The sequence below is a fragment of the Ambystoma mexicanum genome, chromosome 10, assembly GCF_040938575.1.
Source record: "Ambystoma mexicanum isolate Mex_15411 chromosome 10, UKY_AmexF1_1, whole genome shotgun sequence".
Taxonomy (NCBI): domain Eukaryota; kingdom Metazoa; phylum Chordata; class Amphibia; order Caudata; family Ambystomatidae; genus Ambystoma; species Ambystoma mexicanum.
Window position 1 is genome coordinate 792,253,067 of NC_090932.1, and position 22,725 is coordinate 792,275,791.

The window sequence follows — 22,725 nt, forward strand, 5'->3', positions numbered from 1 at the left end:
CGGTGGCCAATGCAAAAATATTCACGCATGTGGGACATGAACAACATGCTCCAGCTTTTTCTGAGTTGGCCGGACAACAACAACTTGACCAGGAAGTCTCTGTTGGCTAAACTGGCAATGCTTTTTTGTTTAGTGACCTGCAAGCGAGTGCCAGAAGTGGGATCACTGGAGATGGTTAGCAAGTCTTTCTCTCCAGAAGCAGTTGCGTTTCACGTTAAAAGGAGAACAAAAACTTCCAGTAGAACAGCTACCTTTCCTGTTTGTCTGAAAGCGTATGAGAAGAAGACCGTGCATCTCAGACCCTTGGGAGGAATGTGTTTGTTGAACTGCGTAAGACTTTCAAGGCGGTGTCCAACACCTCCTTAACCAGGTAGCTGAAATGGGTCATGCAACAAGCAGGCATAGATACTTCCTGCTTTGCAGCGCATTCCGTGTGAGGGGCTATGGGTTCCAATGCCTTTGCCAGCAGAGCTTGTCTGCAAGACATCCTCAAAGCCGCAGACAGGTTGAGTGCATCTGCTTTTAAGACCCTTTTTCCTACCCGGTCGTCCAGGATGCCTCGTTGGTGGTAAGTAAGCTTTAAAGAAGGATAATACGAGACTGCGGTCTTGACATAGAATCCAGAATTTCCATACGAACATTCAGGAAAGTCATGATTCTATTGAAGACAGAGAGGCAAATTATTTTCCCACTCGTTCATTCTCTGAGATCTAAACAGATAAGGCGCAGTGAGGCAAGATGCAGGACCGCAGTAAGCGTGAGAAGCACAGCCAGGCAGCAGTACAGTGCACCGGTAGTGGAGATTTCCCACCCACAGTTAACGTGAACATGGTTTTGGTTTCTTTTTCTTCTTTCCGGACACGTACGGACGCTAAACAAGCAGCCTCTTGAAAGACCTCAGGGATGAAGGTGGACAGCACAGGGCACTACACTGTGGGATCCGGAGGCGGTAGTTCATTACATGTTTGGTTCTTCGTTATACCCTGGTTTGAGACTGAATCATTTATCAGGATCTGCAGTGAGACAGCGAAAGAAAGAGGAAAGTTCAATTGGGTGTTTAATAGGACCACCCTGGAGCAAATAGATTTGTTTACGTACTTGGGGTTTAAGGTCTATGGTAAAGAAAATAAGACTCCATTACGTGCAGATAAGAGGAGAAGAATTACGGCGCTAGTGGCCCAGGGAGGCCATATAAGTAAGACATTTTGACATTGTTCCTTAGTACCATGTAGAGAATGTTATTGTACAAAAGTGGTACCCGTTATATTTTATGGGGCTGAGACAATTATGCTTGCTTCATCGGGTCAGTGGTCCAAATTGAAGGGTGTCATTTGGAAGAGATTATTGAGGCTGCCAAATTGTGTCCCTGTCCCGGCAATGAGATACAAACGGGGGCTGATATACCTGGAAGCTATGGCTACATGGAAAATCATAAACTTCCTAAGGAAAATATATTGCGGTGAAAGCAATTCTATTTGGGGCTTGCTAAAGCAAGCCATTTTGAACAACCTTTCGGCTACTTTGGTAAAATGGGAGGGACAGTGTGCGGCTATCTTGACCTCCTTGAATTTATCCATGGAATTACTACTATCAAACCCAGATAAGGTAAAAAAGAGAATGTGGGAAAGTGACTGGATAAGGACTATCATGTCAGTCAGGGAGTTTTTCGGGATTGCTGTTGGATGAAATGCCGTATAACGTTATGTCTAATTACCTGATCCAATGTCTGGGGTAGTTTTGGCGGGCTCAGTGTTTATGCCTACGAAGGAACATATTTCCTACTTACAAAATTCTAGAAGCAAGAGGAGTGATAACCAGGATTTTGAGGATATGTAGGTTTTGTAAACATAACGTTGTAGAAACAATTGGTCACTTTATTGTAGAATGCTCCTCTCTGGTAACCCAACGACAAACTCATTTCACACATATCTTGAAAGAGTATAACGCAGTGCATCCGGGATGGTTATGGCAACGTAATTATGTTGATAAATCGTTCAAATGGTCATTGGCAGCTAAATGTTTTATTCAGGTCCTCTCCATCCCTGCGATGGTATCATCTAGTTAACATAGAGTGTTGTGATGTTTTAGTGTTATGTTAGGTTTTAAACTATTTTTCCAGCTGTGCTGAGCATTATTCCATTTTATTTGGTGATAAGTATGACTTTTAAATAATAAGATAATGAAATGTTTAAGGTAAGGTCTTGTGAGGTGATATGACTGTAGCACCATGATTGGTGGACTAAACCATGTGGCATGCCGGAGGGCAATAGAGGTTTCAAACCGCAAAGACTACATTTTCACAGAAAATTGTAGTTCCTTTGAGTTGTGTTGAAAGTTTTTCTTTGTTAATATTGCCGCTCGAGTTGTAGTAAAGAAAAGAGTATGCATAATGCTTTACCTACGAGAGGGAGTTGTGATGAATCAGAGGTGATCATCCCAAAAACCCTGTCCTGGACTCCTTCTCAGGTGACCATGGAAAGGTAGCAGCTACCTGACCCTGACCCTGGGAGACGTATAATGCAGAAGGATCACCTGGGAGGAAAGCCGGGTGAGGAGAACCGGGAGAACCCTCTGAACAATTACCCTAATGACAATACAGACTTAATGGCCTATTGTAGAATTGATGATTCTGATCTTAAAAGAAGATGAGGAAGAGGTATCCAGAGTTAATAAACTATGAGTGGTCTAGTTGTAATGCCCCATACCTGAGCATGACCTTTAAACATTTAAATGCCTTTCAGGTGCCGGTCAAGGAGAAGCAGCAGGAGGAAGCAGAAGTTGGAGTCACTGCTGTGTTGACAAGCAGGACGCCGTGCAGAGAACGTGGCAGCGGTTGAAATTCCTGTGACATGCAGAGGGCTTGTAGCGTGAAACAGTATTGAGGCCAGCTACCCTGAAGGAGAGAGAAACTCTCTATGTCCTGCAATCCTCTCCGGTGTATGCTTTTAACCTGTGAGCATACAGGGCTGTACAAGCTCCATTGACGGTCACCGCGAGCAACGACAGGATGGCAGAAGCTGTCAAAAGCTGCAGGAGTCCCAACGCACAAAGAAGCAGTTGGCCTGATGCAGATGACTCTGGGGTGCTCCGAAGGAGACCGCTGTGTAGTTTTGAATACCGAACATTTGACTTTAAGCGAACTGGGCGCACCCCTCCTATTATGAGATATCAAATAAGGGAATATTGTAATGCATTGCCAAAGGGGCATTAGAAAAGAAAAGGGAACACCACTTTCCTGACGAGCGATATTCAATAAGGGGGCATTATAACCTGCATTGCCAAAGAAAGCTGAGAGTGGCACCAAGGCAATTTGAATGTAACAGTCCCAGAACGAGATACCTTGAGGGAGGAAGTTGTAAACCTTATTACCAACAGTCAAAAGGGTGTACAAATAGAAATTAGAGATTGCAGAAAAAAATCCCTAATTGTAAAGAGGATAATGTGGGAGAGAACTGTAACCTGCATTGCCTATGGCAAACAGATCAATATGAGAAATTGTTCTTTTGTTCAGTATACATGTGGAAGAAACTGTATGAGAATTGTGTTGAAAGTTAAAAGTTTAAACCAAGAAGCAGTTTTTAATTCAACTTTCCCTATTGAGGATTTAAGCATGGAAAGTTTAAAACCAGCCTTAGCACAGAGTGCAAGTTATAGTAGTATGAGTTTTATCCTGGCAGGCGAGTAAACCAGGAAAGGGACAAATAGTGCTTAGTCCTGGCAGGCGAGTGGACCAGGAAGAAGATAACCTGATGTACTGTGAATGTAGTATAAGGTTATGGTGTAAAAGAAGTGGCACTTCCAATGCTGTATTTGATGAACTGTCATAAAACCATCCTGACTAAAGTATATCTTTTCGAATTAATCATTGTGACAAAGGTGTTGCTTATGAAGGAGAAATACGATGCAATTGATATTCAGAGAAAAGAACATTTACCATGACTTCTGACTTGCCAGTTTGCCAGTAAGAATGATGTAGAAACCCTAAATGTTTGTTTTCGAGTGTGCAAACCTGTTTGGAACTGAAACACTCACTTTTCCAAGAGAAAGACATATTGAATGGAAATAACTTTATATTCTACCTGGAGTGGAATCTTGCTTGTGAAAAGAACTTTCCTGAAATTGAACTTTGTTTTGAAACATCCTGAATTGATCCAACCCTGGTCACAAGGATTCCTGTTTATAAAGTTTGTGTTTGAATGTATTTTTTTTTAATGAAGTTTAAACTTCCAAATTATTCCTGTATGATTTGGTGTATGTATTAGTGTGAGACACAGATACTTTTGGACACTAAGTCATTTTCCTTTAGCTTTCGTTTGTCAGAAAGGGAAACCCTTGTTAGGTTAGGGAAAGATAGGCGTTTATCTCACTCCTTATCATTTAATAAAATGGTGACTTGTGAGAAAACTGTACCTAAGTGTCCGCCTCGCATTTCGGACCCCTCACAGACTATACAGAAATAGGTGTTGGGAATCTGTTTGGGACATAGGCAGAGAACGGTGCGTTAATAGTAAAATTGAAGGCAGTATGGATGTTTGAAAATGGGAGGAATTCCAATCAGCTGGACTGCCTCTTCTAAATTAACATGTTTGGGGACTAGTCAATTACATGTCAGGCAGTGCAAGATGTGATCAACCTTGTCCAACCCTTATTGGACACTAGGCTAAATTGTCCAAACAGGAAAGAGATGAGAGCATGTTTCTGTGTGAACAGAACGATACAGATGAGCACTATATCTACTGGTCATGTGGGGTAGTGGGTTGAATAGTTGGAGACATAGAAAAAATATAGACCCTTGCATCCTCAAGTGTGATGGGAAGGAATTTGGGTGAGTGGATTGAAATTTGGTGAAACTGCCCAACATGCAAGCACATTTTTAGTGCTTGTAGGATTTTGGCAGATGCGTCCGGCTTTCCTGTGGGTGATCAACCATGGTGAAACCACACCAGCTGCTCTAGAGAGAGTACTCATTTGTTTTGCCTGTGGGGTGAGGAAAGAAATAGTCGGGAAATGGAGTCCTTGCCTCGCATGTACCCTCGACTTGTGTCCTGCACATGCAGACAGAAACCATTTATACATTTCTATATGCGCTATAAGGAAGGCTTGAATTTCATGTTCCTTTCTCAATGTGATAGTCGGTACACTCCTAGCATAAGGTCTTCAAGTGTAATTTGCAGTATTGGGCTGCAGGTGAGAAATCAGCAATTACAGCATGCAGGGGATTAGCAATCGTGACCATCAGGCAGGGTTGGCGGTATTGAGAACCAATTATGGGATTTGCTAAAATGGTCAATTGACAAGGGAACAGCAATATTGATCATATGCAACATAATTAATAAAGCCTACTAGACAGGATTAATTGCATTATTAGCAATAATTATAAATCAGTCCGCTGAGAACTTGTATTGCACAGGTATCAAAATCGGTCTCAGCCCTCCTTCCCCACAAATAGCCATAACCTCACAGGCATAACCCCTTCACCAACAGTTGCACATTCCCCTATTCACACACTAACCAACCATAGACACATTTCAACATGGCACCCACTTCCTCCACTTGCAGTTCACCACTCTCCGTCCACCCAAAACAGGAATAGCACCATCCTCAATGGAAAGCCTCACAACCACATCCATCAACTAGAACACAGATGAAAACCCTCCAAATGAATCCCGTTGGAAGCTCTTTGAACGATGAAATCGGCATAGGAACAGCACCACCCCCCTCCATACCTCACAAGCACATGTCGCCTTCACTGACACACCGCCCAACCTGGTACAAGGAAGGACAGGAAATGGAAGGGAGAAGAGGGGAACCACGGATGGGAGGGAAAAAAGGATGGGAATCCAAGCTCAGTAAAAGAAGCCTTCCTAATTTGAAACCAGAGTACCTAAGGTCTAATCCTCTTCTCGCCTAATAGGCAGAATTGTGCCTTCTTGAGCTAATCCTGTCATTTTCTTGTCCTGTTTTATTCTTGGGCAAAGTATCTGATCTCCTTGTTGTCATGTTTTATCACCTTAGAAATTAAATGAACACCGATATAAAGTGCCTTATCACACTAAAACGGCATTTCAGTTGATCACAACTGTGTGATTTTTAGCACACCACTTTAGATCCCTGTACTCCAGTTTCCTTATCTGCCAAATATGGGAGCACCTTAGAAATTAACTAAACACCAATATACAATAGGTGGTCAATTATCGCTAGCAAAGAAATACAAGTACAAAGAAACTTATTGTTGTATGGGAATACTGGTGGGAGTAGAATAACATCCAGCCACCTTTACTAAACCAGGAGAACAATTGACACACTTCTAACTAAGAAATATGGCGACTTGATGATTCCCCTCCCTATACAATGTGACCAGTGTCCAGAAATGAATAAAGTTGAGGAACAGAAATTCAAAGCCCAATTTTACAGTCAGAACATGTTGCAGCTTGAAGTCATGAGATGTATGAGTAGGGGAAGAGGCACAGCATAGAATAACTTGTGAAGACTTTGAAGAGACATCACAGAGATTGTAAATGCTGAATCCTGGATGAGAGGGAGCCCATAGAGTACTATGCGCAAGATGTTCTCTGACTTGGGTTTAACTGGATTCAGGTTGAAGACTGAACCAGAGAACCCTACTTGTTGGATGGGATTTGGTACTTAGATGCCACAACAGGAAGCTTTGCGAGAATTCAGCAGGTAGATTTATCATAGAAATGAGGGACACTGGGAATGCTGCCTCAGTCTGTAAGGGGTACTGCGAGAGCTGGAGAGAGGCGACTGATATCCAGAGAAGAGAACAAGATTTGGGCTTGGCTCTGTATGTTGGGAAGTGTAGTCAAATTACCAAAACGTCCTGTGGGATAGAAAGATCAGACACTGAATAATGGAAATTGTAGTCGTAGTACCAACATGTCAAATGAAGACACAGGAGGAGAATGTGGATGCTGCACTGTGGGAAATGCAGTCCATGCACCAAAGGTCCCAAATGGAAACTGAATACAAACTTGAAAATTAAATTCTGGAAACTGTAGTCCTAGTACTAAATTGTCTAATGAAGACTGCAAAAGAAGCAACACTTAAATGATACATTCTGAGAGATGAAGTACCCACGAGTTTACAAGAGACTTTGTGAAGGAGATTGCTTCCGACAGTTAGACCTTGTTCTGGAGAAATTAAAAGCTTTTCCCATAGATGTGAGAAACTTGCATGAGGCAAAGATTCATCCTGACAAAGTTCAGAACGAAATTCCCCCTTGATGAACTGAATAAAAGCAACATAAAGTGAAATGATATCAATTTATGTGTGCTTATTGCAACGTTTGACACGTAGGCTACATTAAATTAAAGAAATTAGGTGATCAATGAGACGATGATTGTACCTAGCAGCAAATGTGCTGTTTTTGGTGCCAGAAGGTTCATGTTTTAATCTTGGCTTACATATTTGACCAAAACTATTCCATCCATGGCAACTCTTCTCTCTATAAAAGCTGGCCCACACTCAAGCAATCAGTCCTGCAGGTACTTGACAGGTTGTATTAATGATGTAAGAATGCACATTCAACCATTCAGATAGTCCCACGCAGGGTGTCCTCGAAAGTGACAAATAAAAACATTTTAGTCTTTGAATGCAGTAGGTTTGCCTCCATCCCTTGGACCTGTGAACATTGCTATTTTCCCTTTATTTATTGGTGCTAACAAATGATCTTTGCACACTGCATGCTGCAGTTTAGTACATGAATCTTATTGAATAGGTTTTAGCTGATATTCCATCATTTTCAATGTTGTACTTTTTATTCTTTATTACATTTGTATCATTGCAAGTGTTGTAGGTGTTATAGTGCTATGATGGGTTTGTAGGAAATTGATATAATTATTTAGGGTTTTTGGCAACTAATATATAACCTCTGGTGAGACTGCTGGATTACTTTCAGGCGTAAAATTACCAGCAGCCATGAATAGAGAAGTTATATTAAAGGCCAGACAATTTTTTTTAACCTGATAAGACTTAATAAAAATGGTCTCTGAGGTGGAGATGAAGACTCTGAAGTTTGAAGGACATTTATCAGAGGTAGAACTGCATGGCAGACAACAAACAAGTGTAAAATCAGCAGGGCGCATGTAGTCAAGGAAAACTTGGATACTGTTCCTCTGCCTAAATATAAATATTCCTCAGCTATGTGCCCCTCTCTTTCTGATTCATGTAAATACCTTGTTCCTGGAGCAAACAGTCCTTAGCGCCAATAGGTTTGCAATGCCAACTTCCACGGAGAACATTGATTTACCCTAAAGTAGAGCAGAACCCAAAATGTGCCTACAGCTGTATTATCTAATGCATCATTACTAGTTTGGGCATGATCCATGAACATGCAATTTAAAGAAGGCTGGTCAAGGCTTCAATTTAATTATATTGCAGGATACGGGGCCACTGGTTCAGCCATCACCCCTTCGATTTATTACCTTAGTACCTGTGCTTAGTGTGCAACTAAAAATAAATAAGCATTGACAAAGCCAGCAGTTTGGGTTTTTGGTTGGCCATGGAATCAGCATTTTTACAGGCACTGCCATAATGGTGCCACCTGGCCATAAAATGGCAACAGCGGGCAAATTGTGCTGGACTCTGGCATATTATGGCAGTCCCTGGCAAATGACTATCTAATGCCTGTAGAAAAGACAAAACCGTTGGCTTTGCCAATGCTTGGTTTTTAACAGGTATTTAGTACAAAGATCAGATGCAAGGACACACATATTTTTATAGGTAAGTGGATGAAGGCACGCATGGCTATGGTAGTTTTACATCAGGAGCTGGTTCGTAGGGCAGGTAATAGGTGGGAATGGTCATAGGGAGTAGCAGGCTAGGAGTGGTCAATGGATGGGTAAACAGCAAACAGCATCCACCCACTGTGTCCCTTCTTACATCTCCCCTCTCCCTATATCACTTCCCATGCCAATAATGTTGGCTTATAGGCAGCACCTTTAGCACCATGTAATAAGCTTAACTAAGAAAGCAGGAACTCTGGACGCTCTTGGGTGTATGGGTGGCTATTACAGTTAATTATAGTATGAGGTTTATGGATTCCCAGGATCTCTAAGTTAATTAACCTGTGTAATCAGAAAGTTGTCTTTGTCAAAGTTTACCATTAAGACACGTTACCACTTATTGCTCACACTTTTCAGGATGTTGTATTATCCTTAATACTGAATCAGAAAGTTAGTACTGGTCAGAATTACTTCCTGGTAATTGGGGATGATTTTAATTTGAAGTTGGGAAATGGAATACAGAGCTTGTTCTTATTATGTGGATCTCAGGTTTACTAGATTAGATTTAAAAATGGTGGATCCTAGATGTGATGCTATGAGCCTAAAATTACAACTTTCTGTTATTAAATGGGGTTTGAGATCCATTAATAAAAGGACATCCAACAAGAATATATTTAAAAATAAGAGATTTTCATCTGCCATTGATTACAAAATAATTCAAGGCATTGATCCAAACTCTCCCAAGTACAAACCAGTTTCTCTCATAACTTGCATAGCCTGTGAGTTTTAATTGGTTATGGTTTACAGGGTTAAATCCTCCCACTTGAGTATGTGTGAATGCTCACTGCACTACACCCTTTTCCCAGTGTGGACTGCTTTATAAGTGTCTTACTTAATCTTGAATCTCTAGTGGTGCTCCACTCGTCACATTTGGATGGACTGGGACCCAGTTCTGAATAAATGTGTACATGTTCTCCTCACTCAGGAGGTATATTACATAAAGGCTGTTTTCCATTTACCTTATTTTTTAACAGAACATAAATAATAATCCTTATGCTTAACGTGCTCGCTCTACGCCTCGGTCTTACACATTACCCTAGATTCCAGGTGTCTGAGATATCAATTTTGTTTGTCACACCCCTAAAGAAAATATTTTTTTTTCAGCTTATAAGATGCTCAAAATCTCGGAGAGTTGATCCTTGGGTTAAGAGAGGAAATCAGCAACACATGGATCTCTGTGGAGGCTAAAGAGAACTTAATTATCTGAGGAAAAAGGACTGTGCTGCATTCAGATCTCTGCAGCCATTCTAGAACAGTGTGTCTCTGGGAATGCACATTAGAGATGTTAATTTCAACACACACACTCACATTCTCCCCACACACATTTCCCCCACCCCTCCTCTGTCCAAACCTCCCTCTTACTTCTTTCTGGGTCTAACAGGGTTATTAGTTCACATGAATTTATTAAAATAAATAGCAGGTTTATGAAAAAACATATATGAACATATTATCCATAAAAAGAAGACAGAGTGAAAATGTATCTGAGGAACTCGATGCGTGAAGGAACATGAATATTGTACACGTCACAGCAGGGATAGTATTACGGGAACGCCCCATCGATGTCCTATTTTTGGATTCGAAAAAGAAATAATGTAATACTCTGCACCAACCACTAGATGTCGGCCTATGCAAAACATGTATCACGACCCTTGCCCAAAACCCCCTCTGACAAACCCGTTGGCCAGGTGGAGTCAGGACTCGGGACTCTAGAGCCTTGCATTCTCTTCAAAAGCCCCCATGGGGCCAGTCTTGGCCTATGGCGCCAGGCTCATACACCATGAAAAACAATGTGCTTGGGAACTACTTTATTGTATTGTCAGCAACATGGAGGCATCCACATAGCTTGGTTCCTAAGAACCAAGCTATACGGTCTAGTGTTTTGGGTGTGGTAGCCTAGGGACTACTTTACCTGAACTATTTTTTTGGGGCTATTTAAACCACACCCGAACAAGACAACAGCCTTTGCGTTACTTTGCAGCTTGCAATGTGAAGCTCACCGTGTCCAGCTATTCCCTCGAATCTCGAGAAGCAGAACCTGCAAGGAGACAAAAGGAACATCATTAGCAGCAGCATCTTACCTGCAGTCTTCATCTTTAAACACTCGCAGCTACTGAGAACAGCTTCCTCGAATCTGCATGTCTCCCGGACAGAACGACCTGAAAGAGGAAGATAGAGGCAACATTAAAGAGAGCAGCAGAGACATTTACAAATTATGAACTTCTCAAAAGGCTTACCTGGCTGGTCGCCTCTCGGCTGGCACCACTCCGGACATTCCACTCTCGCTGAAGAACACCGCGACCTACAAGGAAGAAAAACACAGGTTAGCAAAGGCAAGACTTCGCAGTGCTGCGCATAGCGCTTACTTACCGCATCATAGCGCTCTTAATGCGCCATCATTTACCAGCGGGGCTCAACCAAGCCAGTTCGCCGCACTGAAGCTCCACGTACCTAAGGGAGAAAAAAGAGACATTTTAAACAAAGAAAGGCATGCAGGATAGCAACAAAACTAAAGAACAGCAATAAGACCTACCTGAATAATTTCAAATGGGCCGGCGTCAGTGAAGTAACTGGACCACACTCGCCCATGAAAGACAACGCGCCCCTGCAAAGAAGGCAGGACGGAGAGCATGCCTAATTCTACCACAAGGTGAGGAGAGGGCGGCAGATGGACTGAAATCATACGGGGGTGGAGGGAGGATACTTACCCCAGTCGGTCAGTCCTGAACACAGTCCTCCTGTATTTTCAGGCAGAACCTTCCCCGCAGAACACATCAGGGCAAAGCTGAGAAGCATACCAGCGAGTAACCCGGCTGGGTGGCGTCCCTGTGGATATCAGGTGAGCGTAACAACATGCGAGTCCAAGCAGTTACAAGCATGAGGAAGACTATTACTGGAAGGTAATATTTGTCATAGTGTACAAATAATATGTACGTGACTGCGTACCCTGTATTTTCTCTTAAAGTGTGAAACAATCTATATAAACTATTATACAATGCACTTCTTTCGACTCAATGAAAATATCCCATTCTGTGTTGTACATTAAAAGATGGTTTTTCAAAGCTTCCCAGCTATAAATGTATTTGATCCTGCAGTGCCAGGCACATTAAAAACATGCATTCTACATACCAATCTTCTATTTGTATCCCTTTCCAGGCTCCCTCCACCTCCCGAACTGGTAGTTGTTTAGGCGGAAATTCAACGGAAATAGTTTACATTTGTATTAAGTTATTCACAATAATGATGTAATATTCTGTTAGTGTGATGTTTCTTTGCCAGAATCATCTGTTCTGACTAAGATTTTTTATAATTTGTTTAATGTCCTTACCTCTAGGCTGCAATTCTGTTTTCTGATATTTATATAGACCTCTTTATGAAGAGCCTTCTTTGCAGCAACTTAATGAATGCCATAAAAGTAAGATTGCTGCCTCCATTTTTTTTTAACTATTCATTGTAATACCTATGTAAGCCTAATAGCTGCTGTATAGTATATTTCATCACCTGTAGCATTTTCTTAGGATTAAACCTTGCATGTGAACAGTCCATGGCATTCCATAAATCAGCAGTGGGATAATTCGGATTTCATATCTTGGAAACCAATGCTGAAATGATGTGAAGTCAAATGTTTCCCAATATTTATTTAAAACAAAGAAAGCTTTTGATTTAATAGAAGTTATTGGGAAATACCAATTTGCAATAAGTTTACATTTATTCGGAATTTGCACATTCCATAATACAGATAAGTATGCATCAACATACCCCATTCATAAGTGCTCTAAATACAATATAAAAAAGATACATCAAGTTTTAAACCAATTTCTACTAAAATCATCTAATGCAATTCGATAATCCAGTGCATTTAGAACAACTGCTCCACGCCGGTCACAGATACGATAGTGTAACCCAGGCTATAACTTGCTATTCTGCCATTAATAAAACATATAGCACAGGGCGACAATGTGAAAAACCTTCATTTCTTAGAACTGGTGTCAGTGTTCTTCGTCTAATATGTAGGGATGCCAGACAGAATGGTTGCTGCCATATGGTTACTCCCTAATAAATATTCCTCTATTTTGTCCAAGGCAATAATCATGTGTCTATTATTGGGCATTTTGGACAGTACTATTGATTACATTTGATGATGAGGGAGATAATTTATGCATGAATAAAGATCTCTGCGTATGGATGGGGAATCGTAGCAATTGAGTGGAATAAAATTAACTCTCATTGATTTTTGATTGAAGGAGCTCTTGACATATTTGTGCCACAAGATAGATGCAGCCCATTTCTCATACATGATTTTAGTAAGTACTGTATCAATTCGGCCTTATATACGTAGCCAATGTGCCATTGGTTCCAAGGATAACTTGCCTTCTAAAAAGTCCAATCCCAATTCTCTATGGACCCCAACCTTTGTTGAGGACTGGGAAGACCTAGTATCTTTTTCAAGTAGCCATTTTGTATCATTTGTAGTTCAGATTAGTCTGCATACCCTGATACGGAAGACCAATACTTTACAGTGACTTTAACCTTTGCTATATAGATCTTCAAAATCTTATCAACGGGTTGGGCGTTAAACGTTTTCATAGATCAAAAAATCCCACCAAGTGTTTGCCTTATTCTAAGGCCTTTTTTTAGATGCGAGTTAGCTGATCGCCCCCTGAGAAACGAAAACCCAGCTAATCAAACCCATTGACCTCTGGTATACCACAGTTGCTACTAGTCATTTGTGGGGTTTTAATAGTCTTCTTACTTTGTCAGCAGACCAATATTGCTGATTTGTTGTGTTTACTTGGAGGTCTAGATCGTTCATGAAGTTGTTGTATTTGCTGATGTGCCACTGTAGTGCTTTTGGGGTGCGAGCTAGTAACACAATACCATCAGCATAGGCTAAAGCAGAAAAAAATGAGAGATCTATTTTTGTTAAGTCTGCATTGCACCCCAGAAGTGCCCCATGCAGGCCATTAATATAGAGCGAGAACAACAGAGTCGCCAGTACACAACCTTGGCGCACCCCAGATCTAATGGGAAAACAAGATGTGCAATGACCCATACTTCCACTCCTGACACAAGCCTGGTTGCCTTGATTGATAATCCTGAGCATATCTAAGATGCCAGGTGGTGCTTTCATAGACCTGAGCACCTGACATAATTTGCTCTATTGGCTTTTGTCAAAAGCACTGCTCAGGTTCATGAAAGCATGGTATCAATATTAATGCCCAAATATCTAGAAAACTTAACCACTTTAGTAGCCAGATTATTTGAGTGTATTTAGATTTACATTCTTACCTCTTGCCACTAAAAATCATATTGGACTTTTTAAAAATAAATTTTAAGTATGATTTTGATTCCTAATGGTTTTCAGTTTGGTCATTACTTGCTTGACTCCCCTTGATTCCAGATTCACCCCAAAAACGATCCCACAAGTAAGCGCTTAAGTGTGTGTGCCTCAGGTGACTCTTCAAGTGTCACAGATCTATTCATTGAGGGGTGGATGTGGAAGCATGGGGGGGGGTTACCTCTGTGCCATACACCCAGAATGAGGAGGCCGCCTTTCTAGGGTTGTGCTTGATTCCTTACCTGTTAAACTACATGATTGTCTGATGGGAAGTGCTTTCTCTAGAAGCAACATCCCTTCTATTTTCACTCTCTCATAAATTACATCCCTCATTACCATATGCCTTGCTTGAACTGTGCCACCCCATCTAGCTCCTGAAACACTCTGGTCTAAACTTCCAACCTCATTCCTAAAGGGGCCACCATACTCTCCAAGCATTCATAGGGCAATGGCGTCATTATTCCTGTTCCTGGAAGATAGTTTTAGATGAACATAGTTTGCGATAGATGATCAAGCAATCTCACACCTCACTTTCAGTCTCCTTTTCAGTCCCAGACTGCTTACTTAGATTACATATAAGCTTATACAGATGGTACATAACAAAGTGTAGTTGAACCAACATTCCAAGCTCACGCCCAGCCTCCTAAATTCACCCCAGCAATTGACCTACATCTTGGTTCACTCCAGCAAATTTGCTCCATGCTCGTCCTAGCAATTAAACACCAACTTTGCTCATCGCCGCTAATAAGCTCACCTCAGCAACCCCAGGTTGACCACAAAAGCTCCCCCTACTCACCCAATTTATGTTTAACCCATAAGCAAATAACAGTTGGTAAATGGGTTGAGTAGCTAAGCATGTGATGGCAGTTTTTGTCAAATGCATATCTAATGCCTTTACAAGCGCAAAAACTGTTGGCTTTGCAAAAGCTTTTATTTTATTCTTAGGGTAACCTTACTGCTTTTTAGTTTGCATATTTCAAAGTATATTGTTATATTATTCCTAGAATAGCCATGTTTTTTTTCTATTGCATGTTAACCTCTCCATGTACCACTATATGTTGAAATACCCATGAAACTTTCAATAGCATGTCCTATAGTGTTGTTGAGGCCTTTTCTCTCTATAAATGTGTTTTCTAGAGGTAATTCCCGATTAGATTTGGTTTTCGTCATGTAGCAGTAATATTGCTGATAGTAGAGCCACTGCTATTGGTTGTAGTGGTGCCGTTGTTGGTAGCAGTTATAACACTCCTACTAGCAGTACAACTAATACTTCTGGTACTAATACTATAAGTGGGTAGGATGAATAGTTAAGCACATTTGTTAGTGAAAAGTGATTAGCAGCAGTGTCTGAGGTTATACCAGTCAATGAGCACCCACTGCTGGTGGGTGCAGTGGGTGCTGCCAGTACTGGGAAAAGTACACCTCCCACCTGCCCACTTATTGACAACAATGAATCCCTCCTGAATTTGTCACATACTCCAAAGAAATGCACAACAAACAGTTACCACAGAGCCAGACAAAGTCATTGGAGCTAATTCATCTGCCAGACCCAACCTTGGGAATATACAACCCCTTACAGAGGGAATTCATAGTGGGAGACAGACCAGTACCATGTCATTGGCGCTGATATATGCCAGATCTTTGATCAATCTCCACGAGTATCAACATTAAATGTCCTCATGTATAAATTAGACGCTCTTTTGGTGCTATGTACTAACTTGGCAGAGGATCATTTTGAGACAACAAGGATTTTGGCAAAAGTGGTGGATGTTATATTGGATGCAGCATTGACCCTGTTCGACTCATGGCAGGTGCACCAGAGAGATGTGAAGCCCAATTATCGATACCACAGGTCGACGAAAACATGGACCAGTACGTTGTTGCCCAAGTGAAAGGTCCCACAAATGGGCCAACGTCTCCCTGGAACTCTGCCTGTTACTGCATCGGATCCAGTGTCAGTAACCGCGGAATCCAAGAAGAATGATATAATGATGAATAGCCCTCCACAGGCACGAATAAATAAAAACGACATTCAAAAGGCGCCAGAACAAGAACTTAGCCTCGCGGACTTGCCCGCCAGCCGTAGATGCTTCTCGGCCATCCATTGATGCATCTAATTACATGCTGGTTACATTTGGACCATGGGCCCATTGACTCCTGGCTTCTCCTTCTTCCGCCCCCTGTAGCACCATCTATGCTACTACAAAGTGGATATGAGTCAAATAATAAGAGGTAGACACAAAACCATCTTATATCTGTACCTCAGGATCCTCCGATTGCACCGTCTGGTCCATTGCAGTGACTGGACGCACCGACGCCTCCATTTCCCTGCCCAAATCCGGCTTTTCCATCTATTGCTTGGGACCCACGCCGTAGTGATCGTGGCACTGAATGTTACCTCAGGAACCGAGTAAAAATTGAGGAAATGAGTCCGAAAGCAAAGAGTGCGTTCTTAAATAGGTCCTTTTTGCTGGTTGACATCACCCGTGGTGGCCACTCTATTATATCTGTGTTCGAGCATGCTGTATAAGTTGGGTTTTCGGGTAACAGTTTGTCACAAACAAACAGCCAAGACCCATGATGAAGTTAACTTAAAGGGCTCTCTGCATACCTCACTGGTGAGTAACTTTATTGCGGACCACCCACTTGAGAGGCTTAGTTTGCACAGTCTAGGTGTATGTTCCTCTAATGAAGTAGGTAGGACTAGAGAGACTACTTCTGGGGCTGCAAAGCTCTGTGAATTCGAATAACCAATGAAATTGCAAACTCTCTGCTGGTGTAACACAGAGCCCCGATTCTGGGTGTGATTTTAAGTTTGTACAATTACCTTCAGCCTCTTTGCCTAGGCCACTGGAATCAATGCGGAGGATGTCATGGAACATAGCAGCATTTAGAATTACATGGAAGACCCTGCGTGGTTGGATCTGGTAAATGTTTATGATATTATAGGCCTGCAAGAGACATGGTCATTGGGGCCGACAATATCCAGGGCTTTGTATCATTTAATTTACCAACGTTAAAGGGGAAATAAGGGTGCCAAAGTGGTGGGTTGAATCTGTGAGTTAATGTAAAAATATTTCCAACAATATATATATGTCTCCTATTGTTCTTGGTGATTACATGGAATGCGTTGTCTTGCTGGGTCTCAACTTATGGTTTATCAGTCTGTATAATCGCCATGATGCCACCACAAGTAATCCCTTGCTATTATTTTTGGAAGAAAGAGTAACAAAATGGAGGGAAAGTCACACTGGTTTGATACAAATTATTATTTGTGGTGATTTAAATCTCCAATTTGAACATATTGATATTATGGAAGGGATCGTGGATGAGGTGGGCGCGAGATGGGGGGTGGGGGACCTGGTGGCAGAACATTAAAAAAGAGTTTATAGATCTGCCAAGGAAGTAGCAAGATTGTTCTTTCAGCTGGTAGCGAGATTGTTCTTGCAGTTGGGTCGCAGGCCATGCAATGGCAGATTCCCAAACGAATTCCCGGCAAGTACAACTTATGGTATGTACCCCAAATGTAGTCTGATTACATTCTGGTGAATGTGGAATCTTGGTTACCTGCAAGGTTTTTGTGTGCTAAAGAGGCGAGAAAGTGACCACAATCCCATTGTAGTCTCTGTACTAGTTACATTGTTTACTGCAAGGAGAGAGGCTCATGGGCAAACAAAGATTCTTACTGCGCCAGGTAGTGCCAGGTGTCCTATCAAGTGGCACTTACTAGACCAAGAATCTAAATTACCAGGCACGCAAGCATCCTGCCTCTGCTTGAGCTTTTTTGTAGCAGTGAGGTTAACAACGCTGATCAACTCATTCAAGTGCATGAAGGGATCCACACTATGGTATGACAGTTTGTGCCGCGCTGCTAAAAGGGCTTGATCGAGAAGGCTAAGGGCTGGGGGGAGCAGGGCACATCGGCCCTGATCGCAGCAAGGGCCTTACATCGCAAGCTCCTCAAGGCTAAGAAGGCAGCGTACTCGGATAAACTCTGGGACAATCTTTTTCGGGCCTCTTAAGTCTGTGTGAAGGAAAGGTGCTTGCAGAGAACTTCCAGCAGCATCAGAGAGCACAGTGGTCGCTGCTACCGGGGGATGACACATTTTTGCTTTATATTGCTTACTTTATTTTGGTACCTTCTGTGCCGGACCGGAAGGCGTGGAACGAGGTGTGCTCGAGGGCCTGCCAGAGACACGGCAGAACGCGAAGGAGCGAAGCACGCAGAACCCCGCCACCAAGGGAGGTATACCCAGACCAGTAGAGTTCAGGACTGACCTATCGAACTGTCCTGCTAAACAGAAACGGCCACGGATTGGGGGTCTCCTAGTGAGTTAACCACCACCCCAGCCTGGACTGATATTGAAGAAACTGGTTTATTTTGAGTTGTTCAACATAAATAAACTTGGGTACGGAAGTTCTCTGTGTCTGTGTTTCTCTTGGCCAATCCCAGTCGGTAACAGTCTGGCAACTCTAGAAGTTTCTGGCCCCTTATTGAAGTTGCGAAGAGCAGCAGTCGGAACCTAGCAATGGGAAGTATCCCAGAGGCTGCCTGGGTTGATCACTTTGGCATCCTCTACAAGGCAGAAAGCCTGGTCCTTCGGTTGGACCCTGGCAGAGTCTCTGGAGGATCTGGGGTGGGGGACACTGCTCCCCTTGTGCTGATCATGCGTGACATTGAGGTTGTCCTATTATTGCAGAAACGGGGGGAAAGCGCTGGGTCCAGATATGGTCCCGGCAGAGTGGTGTAGGCAGGTGGTGACCGGTTACATCTCTTTATATCAAGGTAATGTATAACGAAAGGCCATATATCGATTCTTTTATCTTGAAAATCTTTATAGTGAATGTATTTTTTTTTGGAGGTGTTTGGGATTATCCCCCAATCCCTGTTTCCCACACTTAAAGCCCATCCTGACTGTTTCCTCAAAAAATTAAACCCCTTACCCCAACCTAAATACATTCACTATAAGGGTTTTCAAGATAAAAGATTAGATATATTGGGATTCGATATAAACACTGTATACCGAGGTGACCATATGGCTTCCGTATTTGTACAAGTTCTTTAATGTTTTGCTGGAAGCCAGTAGGGTGCCCTACTCATGGACCCTAGCAATCATGGTCCCCTTTTTCAAGAAGGGCTATGGGTACCGACCCGTCTCCCTCCTGGATGCAGGGGGCAAAGTGTTTGCCAAGGCGGTCCTTGGGCATTTATTGGCATGGAACGTGGAGGTGGGGGCCTTGCATCATCTGTAGGCCAGCTTCTAGCGTGGTATCAGATCAAGTATTGGGGCTCCAGCTGATTTTGGACAAGTACGTGGCTTTAAAATCAATGAACATATACGCATTTCTTTTGGATTTGAACACGTTTGACAGCATACCCAGAGCAAAACTGTGGAATGCGCTGATTTAACAAGGGTCTTCCCGTCGGTATCCTAAGAGGCATGCAGTCACTTTATAATAATAATAATGGGGTGGCAATTAGGTACTCACCAGATGGCCACACATCTTCAAGAAGTAAAATAGATGTGGGCGTCGGACAGGGCTGCACCCTCGCCTGATGCACGAGCAGAACAATGCCCCATTACTTGCATTTGAGCCAATACCTATTCTCCTATTTGTGGATCATGCGGTACTCCTCTCACTGACTCCTAGGGGTCTCCAAAGAAAACTGGCCACCTTTGAAAGTTTTTGCAAGGAAAATGGGCTTGCAATAAACATGCATAAAACACAGTCAATGGTGTTCAGTAAAAAGGGGACTAGGAAAATCCCTGGGCTCAAAGTCTGTCTGAGAGGTGGCATTATTGAGCAGGTAATAAACTATGACTATCTGGGGGATCGAGTGACGGCCAACTGTGCCTGAAGCAACTAGGTAAGGCTGGCAGGGCGAAAATTGGCAAAGTGTGGTGTGGCTGTACTCAGATTTACACAGGCCCATGGGGTAGGTCCAGTTAGCGTCATTCTACAGATTTACATGAGCCAAGTACGGCAGGCAGCCCTTTATGGGGCCGTGCTCTGGGGCATGTGCAATTTGGGCATGCTCCAGGTGGCTGAGTTGACATTTTTTAAGTCCTTATTAGGGCAGTCGGCCAATGTGCCCAATATCCCGGTTTTATGGGAACTGGGTTTACAGGGCATTGGGTTTGTCTGTCGAACAAGGCCAGCATCCCTATGGGCCAGAGTATGGTCAAATGGTAATCTGGATCACTATAGAAGGGCTGTGAGGGATGGTTTGACTCACCCGGGAGAGCGTGATCTACCCTGGTTCAAGACATAAGAAAAGAGCTGGTTGTTATGGGGATGGAAGGCTACAGGTTGCAGCCCAAATCGATCCCAACTGATTTCAAAGTTTTATTCAAAAAGGTCAATGTGGTTGGATGGGAGAGAGAGTGTCCAGGGCGAAACTGATATGCTCAGCTAGCTTGGCCCCGTTTCAATCCAGGAAAATTGCCTCTGGCTTTGAAAGTTATCTTGATAGTATGCAGGGGAAGCTAATGAAGGCCCTATAAATTAAGTTGCGTATTGGTATATTACCCTGGACTAGTCTAAAGTACATATAGAACCCAAGTAATCCAGTAGTTTGTCCCTTTTTGTCCTAAGGAGGAAGAGAGCATTGTGCACTTTATCCTGTTCTGTCCAGCCTATGCCAACATCAGGAGAAACTGGCTGATACCACTTTTTAAACAATTGCATGTGAGAATGGTTAAAGTGGCCCTCGGTCTTTGTTTGGTGGGAGGAAGTGAACTATCACATTATTGTACTGGGACCTTTTTGTTGCAGGCTTGGAAAAAGAGAAATGCATTTTTAGCTTTACCAGTGAGAGATCCACTGGTGTACGACCCTTAATAGGGCCTTTTTTTTTTTTTTATAGTTTAACGTTTTAACACACAATTTTAATTTTACTGTTCCTTTTGTACGTAAACAAATTATACCTCTGTTATAAGTAAATAAGTGGGCAGGATGAATAGTTAAGCACATTTGTTAGCGAAAAGTAATAGAAAATGCAATCTTTGCCCCTTTGCTGCTAGAAAAATGACCCAACAATGTGGAAAATTAGATGGGGGAAAAATGTTTCCACTAGAAAATAAGCAGATGATGTAACAGTAAAAAATATTATATTTTGGTAAAAACTGTATGACTACATTTTAGAACCTTCAACATGGCTTCATGGTCAGTTGTATGGCTGCCATTTGCGGTTCTATGTGAACATTTCCCCTACCAGGTAGACACATTCTTTTCCCTGCACCACTAAAAGCCTTCCCCACATATTCTAGGAAAGGTATTAATTACTATTCTAACTCCAGTCCTAGAATATTTGAGGAATGTGCTTGATGTTCATAGGGGTGCAAATTTGGGGAAACGTCCCCTGGTGACCTTTTCCTAGGTGACTTTATCGATGGATAACCCCATTTGGTGTATTTATTTAAAGATGACCTAAAGTAGCTGTACATTTCATTGTGTTTTCAAAAACTCAGTGCAGCATGTTGCCCTGACTAGTAAGCCTGACAGTTCCAGCTATGGGGCAAGATGCCTGCTTTGATAATGGGTCTCTGTTTTGTATGTGTTAGACCCTGTCTCACATGTTATTTATTGAAACTGACACCTTAAAACGTAGCTCTAGAGGCTGTACTGTCTGACCAAGAATTCCTACCTCATAACGTGTGCTCACGGTTATTATTCATTGGGATACCTAGTTGGTACTATTTTCTTATAGTAATAATATAAACAAAACAAATAGCCCTACACAGATGTAAAGAATATGTAGAAATATGAGGAGCTAGAAGAGGGGAAAAGGACAGGAAGTGTAAGATGTAAGTGGTGAAATAGAGTGGCTATAAAAAATATTTAGAAAAATGACTTGGATGAATTGACATTTTGCATTGGGAAAGTGAATTGATGTTATGTATGCTAATCTTGGGGCAGCCCGATATGTCTCTACATCCCAACATTCCATTAGAAGATCTTGATATCGTTGTTTTGGTAGTGTATTTTGGATTATTGTTTAAATGTGACTTTGACATTTTGCTGCAGGATTGTGGTCTTGAATTTGAAGAAAGCTTGTTTGGTTGTTAATATTTGTTCTCTTTTTAAAGAATGATCTTGACAAATTTTCAAAAGGAATTAACCGGTTTGCCCGAGAAGATCCTACATTTCGAATCCACTATGACCTTGAGAGTAAAGAGACCATTGTTTCTGGAATGGGCGAACTGCACCTTGAAATCTATGCACAGGTAACTTATCGCAAGCAATAACATTATTTTTTCACTCAAGGTGAACATTTGTGTACAAAGCCTTGTTAAAGTGTGTGTGTGTGTGTGTTTGTGTGCGCGCGCGCGTCTGTGTGTTGCATGAGAGAGGGAGTGCTCATAACACAGTAATTCATTCATCACACTTTGATTTTCTTATTGCAAACTTTTCAAAGACTTTTACCACATTATTAGTAGAGGACTCAAAACAATCAGGGAGGAATAGGAATTCAAAGTGGTTGCCATAAACAATTGTCTTTATCAAAGAATCTCCATTTAATATTTAGAAACACAGATATCCCTGTATATGTGGGATCTTAAAACATTTTTAACAATAGAAGCA

The 22,725-nt window shown here is 42.0% G+C and overlaps 1 protein-coding gene across 1 annotated transcript in view; it reads left to right on the top strand.

Annotated features, from left to right (window-relative positions):
* GFM1 (G elongation factor mitochondrial 1) overlaps positions 1-22,725 on the top strand; it is a 572,440-nt gene that overhangs the window by 304,989 nt on the left and 244,726 nt on the right. The window contains exon 12 of the mRNA XM_069618451.1: positions 22,230-22,367. Coding sequence (XP_069474552.1) covers positions 22,230-22,367 — 138 coding nt within the window. The remainder of the gene's footprint in view (positions 1-22,229; positions 22,368-22,725) is intronic.